Source organism: Mustelus asterias, unplaced genomic scaffold (assembly GCF_964213995.1).
Source record: "Mustelus asterias unplaced genomic scaffold, sMusAst1.hap1.1 HAP1_SCAFFOLD_2598, whole genome shotgun sequence".
In the NCBI taxonomy this organism is placed as follows: Eukaryota; Metazoa; Chordata; class Chondrichthyes; order Carcharhiniformes; family Triakidae; genus Mustelus; species Mustelus asterias.
The window spans coordinates 34,275-47,272 of NW_027592543.1; the positions used below are offsets into that span (position 1 = coordinate 34,275).

General features: G+C 44.7%; 1 gene segment (V, D, J or C); it reads right to left on the reverse strand.

Moving 5' to 3' along the window:
* Positions 1-407: 407 nt before the first annotated feature.
* On the reverse strand, positions 408-11,662 carry LOC144489845 (Ig heavy chain C region, membrane-bound form-like). The segment is given in 7 exon segments: positions 408-890; positions 1,027-1,154; positions 4,373-4,702; positions 5,205-5,513; positions 6,434-6,745; positions 7,719-8,057; positions 11,608-11,662. Coding segments are annotated over 7 exon segments (1,482 nt in total).
* Between the last annotated feature and the right edge of the window lie 1,336 nt (positions 11,663-12,998).

Here is a 12,998-nt window from a genome sequence, read left to right on the forward strand (position 1 = left end):
GCGACACTGATAGTTTTTTTAAGGGGCAGTGTAAAGGAAACTATCTTCTGCCACACACTGTCCTGCATCGGCCTCTGATGAAACAGAGCCTTTGCTTTTTTGAATTACCTGAAACTCGGTCAGTGGCAGACCAGTTTATGAGTGAAATCACCGAGGTTCTTCTCATTCTTCACTCGCTCTGTCTCTGGATTTTATCATAAAAAGGCAGAGATGAAGGTGTCTTTATACGGATTGGCCACTGGGTGGCGCAGTGACTCTTTCACTGAACGGCCTTGAGTTCAAACACATCCCGCACAGGACTGGGGGAACAGACATGTCTGGGAAAGAGGGGAAACCGTATAATATGGAATATGGGGCGGAGTTGATGGGCTTTGGAAAACGGAATTAAGCCAAGCCAGAGATGGTTAAATTTTCATTCAATATTTATTTTAAAAATTCAGAGAATATTTTACAGCGACATTATTTTTTAAAGTTAGAAAAGTGAATTTAACGATCGAGCTTCACATTGAGAACACAACACATGCACAGGGAATCCGTCAATATTTGTACATCTGTTACATACACCAGAAAGAGAAAACAGGACCTTAATAGAAAGAGGAATTAACAAATATGGATAAGGAATGAGAAAAGTTTCTTATTTATACATGATATTTAAACTATGGGGAAACTGTTAACCACAATTACATTATAACAAAAAATGCCTCGTGCTTTTCACTCTGAAAACTGAAATACCGTCTATGATTGTCTCAGTTACAGATTCAGAATGATAAACTGAGAGAATTTTACTGATAGAGTCACCAAGAGCAGATATTGTATTTGTGTCATACGGAGATCATAATAATCAGCTGAGGGAAATCTGCAGCTTCCAAAATTCAACCCCATCACTTGATCTGTAAAAGAAAGATACAATAATGAAGCAGTTGTTTATGATGCGGGATATTAAAGTTAGAGTTTTTAATGGAACATTGAGAGATTTTTCAAGTCCATTCTGTCAGTTTGATATGTGAGTGCATTCAATCATCTCACCTTCACCAGAGTGACCGCAGTGCTGTAGAAAATGCTCAGGAAGAACAGGACAATGAATGTGGAAGCCGTTGTCCAGATGTTACTGTTATCATCCTCATTGTCTTCAATCCAGATGCGGTCGGTGGAGTCTAGGGGACGGAGACCAGGATATGAAATTAGATTACTTTGTTTATCCAGGTAATCTTATTGTTATTTTTCTTTTCCCCGTTCTCCTTTTTAAACTGTTCATTTATTCTTGAACTTAATTTTCAATGTATACCTACTCTTAAGCTCAGGACACTCAGTAACCGATCTCCGTAACTATTTTCACACCTGATCTTTATTGACATTCCTTGGACAGTCCATGTCAGAAAGCACTGAAGATGTTTTCTTGAAAATCAGTTGATTTTTTGACAATTCGGAACTATCCCTTATTGAAGAATATTATCACTGATATCGAGGAACGTTCACTAATCAATGATTATTTTCACAGATGGTTACTGATCTGTAAACTGTGAATGTTGTTGTTTAAGAGTTGGGATGTAATTTCCGATCTGTGCTTCTTTATGGTGGAAATGTTTAGTAGATCGTGAGCTTAATTCAGTTTCTCAACGTGTTTATCTGTTCATTGTACATTGGGATAATAAATCTGTGGATATCTCCATTAAAAAATCACGTTTAAATTTTACTTTCATCATTTGCCTACCGTTTGTATTGAAGATTTTGCATTTGTGTGCGTATGCATGAGCATCTCGTGCTCTGCATTAATCTTTGGCTCTGAGTTAATATGTGTTTATGAGTGTTAATGTACGCGTTCATTTGCCAGTGATTGTTGATTTGTGTAGTTGTGCGCATATTTAATTCTTTTGTCATTGTGTATATATGACTCTATTATTGTGTGAAGTCTATGAATATATATTAATGCCACTCTTAATGCGTGCTATATGTCACTCTAATAATGTTTGTTTCCCTTTCTGTGGAGTTGCCGGCGTTGGACTGGGGTCGGCACAGTAAGTAGTCTCACAACACCCGGTTAAAGTCCAACAGGTTTATTTGGTTGCACGAGCTTTCGGAGCGTTGCCCCTTCATCAGGTAACTACTTACTGTTTCCCTTTCTGTGTGCGTCTGTTTCTCTATGTGTCTGTGTGCACGCCTGTTAACATGTCAGTGTTTGTATACACGTGTTGCCATGCTTTATAACGGTGCGTTTATGTATATTTGTGTTTCGATGTGTGGTAATGTGTGCTATGATGTTCTGTTCTATGAGCATGTTGATGTTTGCGTCCACATGTTTGTGTGTAAATGTTTTGCTGTCTGTTCTTCTATATGCAGTCTGGTGATTTGTTTCTATGTATTTCCATATATGTTTGTGAATGTGTATAACATTGTGTGTCTTTATATCTATATTCCTATCAGCGTGAACGTGTGCTAATATATATATGTATTTATTTGAGTCAAAGTATGTGCTTGTGTATTTATGTGGGTCTGCATGCGTGTGTATCTGTCTGTATTGTGTCTATGCATATATGTGTTTGTGTTTGGGTCTGTACCTACTCACGTATGTGTATGTGTATGTACTTGTGTGTTTCATGTGTACATGTGTGGTTTGTACATATTTGATTATGTGTGTGTATGTTGTTGTTTTAGTGTCTGTTTGTACAAGAGCGCGTGTCTATGTGTTTGTATGTGTGTGTCTGTGTGTGTGCGAGTGAGAGAGAGAGAATGGGTGTGTCCCTATGTATATTTGTGTACGGATGTGTTTGTGTATGGGTGTATTTTTGTGTGGGTGTATTTGTGTAAGTGTGTATTTCTGTTTGTGCATGTTTTGCCCATGAGTGCATTTGTGTGTGCATTCTTGTTTCTCTGCATGTGTGTTCGTCTGTGCAAGTATTGAGTGTACCTATGGTGTGTGAAAGTGTATCTGTTGTGTATTTGTGTGTTTCTGTGTCTGTATTTGAATGTGCCTGTCCCTATTTCTGTATATGTATGTGTGTGGGGGTATGTGCTTGCGTTTGTGTGTGTATATTTACATGTGTCTTTCTGCATTTGTGTGCATATGTGTGAGTATGTGTATTTGTGTGTGTAGTTGTGCATTTGTGTCGATGTGTGTGTGTGTATGTGTGTGAGTGTGAGTGTGTGTGTGTGCGCTTATGTGTGTATTTATAATTGTGACAGTTTTGTGGAGTATTGTCAGTGTGTGTATTTTTTAGCTGTTGCTCCAAGTTTCACCGCAATCATTAACTGAAAATGATCCAAACAATACGAATAATGGAGCATATTTTCAATGTTTTGCTGTATGAATGTAGTTTATGTGAGTGGCACGGTGATATCAGGAGAACGAATCAAATCATTCATTGATGCATCTCGGAAGCATCAGGGACAGAACAGTGAAAACTGGGGAGGATTCAATCATTTGTTTCAATTTGCATTATGGGAAATCACTGCCAGGACATGATTAACAGGAACATGAGTGCAGAAACATTTTTAAATTATGTTACATAAGTATATATGCATCACATTGATTAAGATAATGATACTTCAAACTCTGCAGCAAATAAACCGGAAGCTAATTTGTACTGTTGGCAACTGGGTTCTTCGAGTAGAGAGCTGGTCCCTTCCAAACACGTTACTTGCGAAGAGGGAGGGAGTGAGCTCATAATTTCCCTCTCTCTACCCGGTGAAGCAATGTGCCTGATGGTTCTAACCACTGACGAGGTGGAGGTGAGTGGATTAAATAATGCCATTCCTCCTCTTTTCATTGAGGAAGTGGTGGTACATGGGTTAGCTACTGCTTTCCCCTCTCTTTGTTGGGTGAGTAGGAATCTGGTATGTTAACAATTTCACTCTCCCTCTCTCTCTGATGGGGGATTGTTGCTCCATATTTCTGTGTGACCCTCACTTCAGTTCCCAGTGGGTGTGGTGCAGCAGCTTAAATATGACATCAATGGTAAAGGCATGGACAACGAGAGAAGCAGGAACACCGAGATCTAAATGTTGTGTTTGTTTGTCAGAAATGTTGAATTTGTCAGATTTCTCCTCAGTGGGAGGAAAGTCGGTGAAGATATTTTGCAGAATACTGTAATGAATGTGCTCTACTCTGTCTCTAACCCAGGGTGTATCTGAGCTGGGTGCACTGGTTCAACAAGGCTTGGGCCCGAGACGTGAAAATACCTGACTCAAACCAAAGATACATAGTGGAAGTAAAATTGAAAACCAATCAATTAAGCAATTGGGTATTTCATTTATCGTTGGAGGAAAAAGATTTTATTCTTTTTATTGAAGTTTTTAATGTAACCGAGTGATTCTCATTGACATGAATTAACGGTGTCCATCAGTGCAAGGGAAATGTTCACAAAACTGGGTTTACCGCTGGATTTGTCAACTGTTCTGTTGATGATCTTCAAGGGGATGGCTTCATGTCCCACCACACAGGAGTAAGAAGCGCCGCTGGACCACTCCTCTGCTGCAATGGATAACAGGCTGTACATGAAGAAGGAGCTATTCCCGCTCTCCGCGACCACCTCGGTGTTCTTATAGTTCCCAGGATTCACCGGCTTGTCGTTGACGGTCCACTTGACGAAGATCTCTCGAGGGGAGAAACGTCTCACTAAGCAGCTGAGGGAGACGAATCTCTGAGCGGAGACTTCTTCTGCCGAGGGCAGGAGGACAGAGACGAACGGTTCCCGCGGATTTGGATCTGCAGAAAATGTACAATAAATGTCAATAAACTGGAGAATTCCGGAGAGAATGTAACCACTGGCGAGATATCAGAAAAATGTGCTTCGCTTTCGATTTTAAATGTTTCCATTTTTGACTTCCAGTTTGGAGCAGAGGTGAACACAATTATTTTCTCAAATAACTCAGGGGGCTGGACTGGGAAGTTTCAGAAATTTTACAGCACAGAATCAGGCTATTCGGCCCAACTGATCGGCTTTAATTTTGGTTTTCTGGTTTTTATGCTCCACATCAGGCTCCTCCCTCGTTATTCGATCTAAACCCAATAACATCGCCTTCAGTTCACTTTTCATTCATCAACACATCAAATTTCCCTGTTAAAATATCTACAACCCCCAGTTTTTAGTTAGTGGAGTTTGCACTCAGGGGAGACCATTAATGCACTGAATGCTGAATATTGACCAGTACACTGACACTGGAAATAGACACAGTGACGCATTTATTGCTTCAATCTCTCAGCTCACCTGTTTCCTTGTGGATGGATTTTCTTAAAGGAGTCGGCAGATCCTGATGGCTCACCACGCAGTCAAACACAGCCGCACTCAGCCAGGCTTGTGTCGAGATGTTTAAGTTGCTGACCACGCTGTCAGGATCCGCTCCAGGCTTTTCGGCGATCTCTGATTTCAAATACTTCCTGTCTCGGATCCAGGACACGTTGACTCCATAAGGAGCATTAGAAATGATGCAGGTTAAGGTCACGGTCGCCTCCAGTAAGACCTGTTCTATTGGTGGTGGCTGTATCGTCACTGTGGTATCAGGGCACTGGGGAGGATCTGTGAATGAAAAATGAAAATCAACCCTAGTTCCCTCTTCAGAAGCAGGACAGCAGTGTTCAGCCTGAAGGAGACGAAGTTGCCTTCGATATATCAACCTCTAACTATCACCTTTCAACCTCTATGGAGGATGGAAAACCAGCCTGCTCTGTGAAATTATTCTCTTTTTGTTCAAGTATTTTAGCAGCGGTATCATTCTCATGAATCAACATTGCAGTATTCCCCAACAAATATACCATTCCTGAACTCAGGAACCAAGTACTGGCAGTTAGTTTATAAGTAGGGTGGATGCACTTCCCAATATTTTACCCCTATGCTGTGACCTGTGAAACAGTCCGACACCGACTGTCTCTCCAAATCTTACCAGCTGTCTCAGGAAAAAGCTGACATCAAGACCAGCTCGCTCACTATGTTACTTTAAAATGGAAGGGAACACTATTTCAAGGGGAGGCAGTGGCATGGTGGTGTTGCCAATGGTCTTGTAACCCAGGGCACGACTCTGGGGACACAGATTCGAATCTCACCACTGCAGATGGTGAAATTTGAATTTAGTAAAAATCTATCATTAAAAGTCAAATGATCATCATGAAGCCATTGTTGTAAAAACCCACCTGGTTCACGAATGCCCTTTAGAAAAGTAAATCTGCTGTCTTTATCTGGCCTGGCATGCATGTGACTCCAGATCCACAGCAATGTGGTTGACACTTAAGTGCCCTCAGGGATGGGAAATAAATGCACATCTCATGAAGGAATAACAAAAATTGCTGTTGTGATGAAATTCTGAATGGGGCACTGTCCCAATGCAGCAAACCATATGACAGCAAATTAGAAGTTGTTCTATCTTTGTACTAACTTTAATAGATCCCTAATTTCGATTAACATCGGAATGGTATATTTTATCCTCGGTTTGAGTCTCTTACCCAGAGATCCGCTGATGTTCTGACTCTGGGTGAATCCTTGATGAGTGACCTGGCAGGTATAGACTACTTTGCTGAACCATTCCTGAGCGGAGACTGTCAGCCGACTGCTGGCCGAGAAGTTCCCGTTCACTTCACAGGCGGGAGAGGTGATAATTCCTGAATCCATGGGTTGTCCATTCTTCAGCCACTTCACCGTCATTGACTTTGGCTGGAAATCCATGATTGAACAGACGATGGTTGCAAATTTTCTGCTGGTGATTTCTTCACTGGAACTCACGGTGAGGATAACGGTTGGGGGGAGAACGCGTGGGCCTTCAACAAACAAATGTTCAGACGTTACTTGAAGATTCAATTGACATCAATTAAAATTAGTTCTTTTATTTGAGCACCACAGCTGCCGATTTGAGAATCATATCCATGGTTTGGTTGAATTGGCAGGGAAATGGCGAATGGAATTCAACCGTCAAAAGCGCCACACAATGCATTTGGGGAGGGAAAACAAAGCAAGGCAATAAACTGGAATGTTAAGAGGGATTGAGGAAATGCAAGACCTTAGAGTGCACGTCCACAGGTCCTTGTAGATGGTAGGGCAGCTGGAAAAGTTGATCAAGAAAGCATATCAGATTAGTTCCTCTATTATGTGAGATATTGAATGCAAAAACAGTGATACAATGATGGAGCTGTATAAAACGCTAGTTAGGCCACGTTTGGAGTTTGCTGTACAGTTCTGGTCACCACATTGCAGGAATAACGTAATGACTCTGGAGAGAGATGAGGTTTACAAGAATGTTGCCAGGGACTGAAAATTCCCGCCATGAGGCGAGATTGGATAGGCAGGGTTTGTTCTCTTTAGGAAAAGAGGAGGCTGAGGCGTGACATAATTGTGGTTCACAACAAAAATAAGGGACGTAGGCAAAAATAATTCATTCCCCAAGTGGAGGGCTCAATTACCAGGGAGCATGGTCATTTAAAAGGCATCTGGGTCTGCATCTCAAGTGCTTTAAGCTGCAATGCTACGGAGCAAGGGCTGGAAAATAGGCTTACTTTGTCAGGCTCGTTTATTTGTTCTCCCTTTTGGCCAGCACAGACATGATGGGCTAAATGGCCTCATTCTGCACAGTAACATTTCTGTTGTTCTTTGGTTCTGAGCAACTTTTCAGTCAGGAGGCACTTACCTGGATTTTGCATAATTCAATTTTTCAGAGTGCTACATATCAGTTATAACTAAAGCCTTATACAGTTCAATCAGAGCGTTCCTGTCTTGCCCAAGTTCCACAACACTTACATTGCATTCCAATGCTCTTGACCGAGCTGCTGTGTCGAACCTCACACTTGATTTTGCTGCACTCTCCCTCTGACTGGGTGATGGTTAACTGGCTGCTCAAGGTGTAGGTTCCCTTCGCGTTTCTCACTGATGGATAAGTCTTAAATCCAGTGTCGATCAGCTGCCCATTTTTCTTCCAGGTCAGTTTGGAGACATCTGGAGAGTAGTCCATCGCCAAACAGCCGTAGGTGATGGAGCCAGCGGAGTTGTGTTGCTGACAGGAAGAGACGAGGCTGTAGAGAGTGGGCGGAGACGGTGTCGCTGGGAAAGAATAGTCGATTAAACAAGTTAGACTATTACCTGCGTTTATTAATTAATCAAACATATTTATACAAGTATGTTTCTATATTAGGTATAACTCTTGGGGCTAAAGGGATCAGTGGATATGGGTAGTAGGCGGGCTCAGGATATTGATGAGCCGTAATCAAAGTGAATGGTAGAGCAGGGTCAAAGGGCCGAATGGCCTACTCCTGCTTCTATTTTCTATGTTTCTACATCACGATTTGTCTAGAATTATGAACTTAACTTAATATTTCCCGATTAAGACCTACATACACCTTTCAGCTTCTGTTACTCCTATCATTTGAGAATCGCCATCTTTGTAGAAACTCACATCAATGTCTCGACCTCTATCAGATTGGAAAGACAAAAACATTTTGATGTCATTGTAATTTCATACCATTCATTAGATTAACAGAGAAGTGTAAAGAGTTTCTCCATTACTTCAGGCACGAGCTATTTCTCAAACAACAGCACTTTGTGATGAAGAAGTTGTCTCTTCATTCATATCAGCCACTCGCCTGATGAAAGAGCTCCAAAAGCTCACGATTCCAAATAAGCCTGTTGGAGTTCAACCTGGTGTTGTCAGACTCCTTACTGTGTCCACCCCAACCTAACGTCGGCATATCCACATTGTAGTTTTGGATATTGCCTGTGTACAAACTAGCTGATGCCCCTTCCTCTCTCCAACTCACTGCCTCTCACTCCACAAAACGAAGATTAGTGACTTTGCTTCAAAACTACCTTCGGAATGAATACTTACTGAATGACCAGGAAACTCTCAATGTGATTACAAATTCAAATAATTGCAACATTGACTAACTGAAGGGTCAGACATTAATAGCAAGAGTTGGCCATTCGGGCCCTGAAGTCTCCTCCATTATTCACTGAGATTACAGATGATCTGGTTGTGGTGCTCGCTCTATTTTGCACATCCTCACTCCGCCCGTCGATCACCCACTCTCTGCCCATTTTCCCCGACTCTGTGCCCTTTCCCCTGGCTCTCTGCTATTCCCTGTGGCTCTTTTCCCCTTTCACCCGGCTCTCCGCACTTCCACCTGGCTCTCTACACTTCCCTCCAGCTCTGTGCCCTCTCCCCCGGCTATCTGCCCTTTCCCTCAGCTCCCTACCCTTTCCCCCGGATCTCTGCCCTTTCCCCTGGCTCTCTGCCCTTTCCCCTGGCTCTCTGCCCTTTCCCCCTGACTCTCTGCCCTTTCCCCTGCGTTCTCTTGCCCTTTCCCCTGGCTCTCTGTCCTTTCCCCTGGCTCTCTGCCCTTTCCCCCTGACTCTCTGCCCTTTCCCCTGCGTTCTCTTGCCCTTTTCCTAGGCTCTCTGTCGTTTCGCCGGCGTCCCTGCCCTTATTCCTGGCTCTCTCCCCTTTCCCTGGTCTCTCTGCCCTTTCCTCCGTCTCTCTGCCCTTTTCCCTGGTTCTTTGCCTTTCACCTGGCTCCCTGCCCTTTCTCCTAGCTCTCTGCCCTTTCCCCCGGCTCTCTGCCCTGTTGCCCGGCTGTGTGCCCTTTCCCCAGGCTCTCTGCCCTCCCCCCCCCCCCCCCACCCCCTGCTCTCTGCCCTTTAGCACGCCTCCTGTTCTCCCCGGCTCTTTGCCATTGTCCCTGGCTCTGAGCCCCCAGGGATTCCCTCCAGCTCTCTGCATTCCCAGGGCAGCTCCCACATTTGAACACCAAACTGCCGCTTGAGATCTTTCTTCTCTCTCTTTGCAGACCTCCTCACACAGATTTAGTGAGGGTGAGTGAGAGAATGTGAGTGCGTGAGGGGGACTGATTGAAGGAGTGAGAGTGGATGAGTGATGGTGTGTGAGTGACAGAGAGTTCATAAGTGAGGGTGAGTGAATGAAGTTCTTTGAGTGAGGATGAGTGATTGAGGGTGAGTGAGTAAGTGTGGGTGAGGGTGAGAGGGCGTGAGTAAATGAGGGTGTGTGAGAGAGGGGGGATGTGAGTGAAGGTGGCTGAATGGGTGAGTGAAGGTGGGTGAGTGAATGTCAGTGAGCGAGAATGAATGAATGAGGGTGAGTGAGTGAGGATGCATGAAGGTTAGCGAAGGTGGGTGAGTGAGAGCGAGTGAATGAGGGTGAGGGAATGAATATGACTTAGTAAGTGAGGGTGAGAGAGTGAGTAAGTCAGGGTGTGTCATTGGGGGTGGTGTGAGAGAGTGTGTGAGGGAGAATGAATGCGGATGGGTGGGTGAGTGAGGATGAGTGAGTGAAGGTGTTTGAGTGAGGATGAGTGATTGAGGATCTGTGAGTTAGGGTGGGTGAAGTTGAGTGATGGTGAGTACGTGAGGGTGTGTGAGTGAATGTCGGTGCGTGAGTCTGAGTGAGTTTGAATGGGTCAGGTGGCGTAAGTGAAAGAGAGAGGATGATTGAGCTTGAGTGTGTGGGGGTGAGTCTGGGTGAGTGAGGGTCGGTAAGTGGGGAGAGTGAGTGAGGGTGAGTGAGAGTGAGTGAGACTGGATGAGTGAGGGTGGGTAAGTGCGGTGAGTGAGTGAGAGTGAGTGAGACTGTGTGAGTGAGGATGGGTAAGTAGGGTGAGTGAATGAGGGTGAGTATGGGTGTTGGTGAGTGACTGAGGCTCTGAGTGAGTGACTGAGGGTCAGTGAGTGAGGTTGAGTGTGTGATGGTGTGAGTGTGGGTGGGTGGCTGACTGACAGTGCGTGAATGAGGGTGAGTAAATGAGGGTGTCTGAGGGTGAGTGAGTGCGAGTGAGTGAATGCGGGTGGGTGAGTGAGGGTGTGAGAGTGAGTGAATGAGGGTGAGTGAATGTGAGTGAGTAAGTGAGGGTGTGAGGATGAGTGATTCAGGATGTGTGATTGAGGTTGAATGAGTGAGGTTGAGTGAGGGTGTGTGAGTGAGTGTGGGTGAGTGAGTGAGGATGGGTGAGAGTGAGTGAGCGAATGTTTGTGAGTGATTGTGAGTGAGTGAGGGTGTGAGGGTGAGTGACTCAGGGTGAATGAGGATCAGTGAGTTTCTGAGGGTGAGTGTGTGAGGGTGAGTACGTGAGGTTGAGTGTGTGAGGTTGAGTGTGTGAGGCTCAGTGTGTGAGGTTGAGTGTGTGAAGGTGAGTGTGTGAGGGTGTGTGTGAGGGTGTTAGGTTGGATGAGTGAGCAAGGGAGAGTGAGTGGGGATGAGTGAGTGGGGATGAGTGAGTGAGAGTGTGTCAGCGAGGGAAGTTGGGTAAGTGAGGGTGAGTGAGTGAAGTTCTTTGAGTGAGGATGAGAGATTGAGGGTGAGTGAGGAAGTGTGGGCGGGGGTGAGAGAGTCAGTGGGCCACGTCCTCCTCTTCCTCTCCATCGATCTTTTCCCGATTGTCTACATTGATCAGCTTTCTGTAACAGGGCTGTGTAAAGTCAGGCAGCAGTGTAGATCACCGGGCAGCTGCTTTAATGTCGGTGCCTTTCTTTAAGAAACACGTATCAGTTAACAAATAGACAGACTGAGGGAGCTGGAAGGGAAGCTTACAGCGAAACCAGAATGGGTCGCACAGGAATCAAACAGCAAGTTTACACCAGTATTGGGGAGCCAGGCGGCCTTGGTCTCAGCCAAGTCCCTTCTTACTTATTGTGTCTTTCTGTCCGGTGTAACACATGGAAATCTCTACTTCTGACCTCATGTTGGATGGAATGTCTTTGATGAAGCAGTAGAAGATTGTTGGTCCCAGGACAATCCCCTGCCGAACTTTTGCAGTGAAATCTGAACTTAGATGTTTGACCTCCAACAACCAACACCATCTTGCTTTGTGCTAAGTATGACTCCGAACAGAGAAGAATTTCCCGCCGATTCTTACTGACTTGAGTTTTACTCGGGCTCCTCGATCCCATCCTCATTCAAATGCTACCGGGGGGTTGGGGGGCGGGGGGTGGCACGGTGATTAGCACTGCTGCCTCACAGTTCGATTCCCGACTTGGCTCATTGTCTGTGTGGAGTTTGCAAGTTCACCCCGTGTCTGTTTGGGTTTCCTTCGGGTGCTCCTGTTTCCTCCCACATTCCAAAGATGTGCGGGTTCGATGGATTGGCCGTGCTAAATTGCCCCTTAGTGTCAGAGGGACTAGTTAGGGTAAATACATGTGGTTATGTGGATAGGGCTTTGGTGGGATTGCTGTTGGTGCAGACTCGATGGGCTGAATGGCCCCCTTCTGCACTGTAGGATCCTATGCTTCTATTTATGATGTCAAGGACAATCACTCTGACTATGTGAGATGGAAAGTGTGTGAGGGTGTTTGGATGTGTGAGAGAGAGAGAGAGGGTGGATGTATGTGTGAGGGTGCCTGTGTGTGATAGACTGTGTTTGCACGTGTGTGATACAGTGGGCTGTGTGTGCAAGAGGGGAGAGTGTGCGTGAGAGAAAGGGTGTGTGAGATAACGTGTGTGAGAGAGAGAATGTGTGATTGGAAAGTTATTCTTGGTGTGTGAGAGTGTGTCTCTTCTTGAAAGAGTGTGTGTGGGCAGTCTGTGTGAGAGAGTACTTCGGTGTGTGATTGAGTGTGTGTTTATGTGAAAAGGAGTGTGTCTATATGAGATACACGGTATCTATGAAAGATAGTGTGTGTGCTTGAGGGAGGGTGTGTGTGTGTGTGTGGGAGAGAGTGTTGTGTTCATGTGAAAGACAGTGTGTGTGAGAGGGAGTGCCTATTGGAAAGCAAATTAATATGTTCATGAGTGTGTGAAAGTGTGCATGGGATTGTGTGTGAGTGAGAAAGATATGCGCAATGTGTGTGGGTGATAGAAGCAATGTGTTTGAGTGTGTGTGTGTGTGTGCGTGTGTCTGTGTGTCTGTGTGTGTGTGTGTGTGTGTGCGTATGTGAGACAGAGAGAGAGAATTTTTGTGCGAGAGAGACGTTGTGTATGGTTTATGTGTGTTAGAGTGTCAGACACATGAGTGTTTTGCACGTGTTTGAGAAAGTGGTCTGTGTGTACAAGAGGAGAGAGTGCGCGTGAGAGAAAGGATA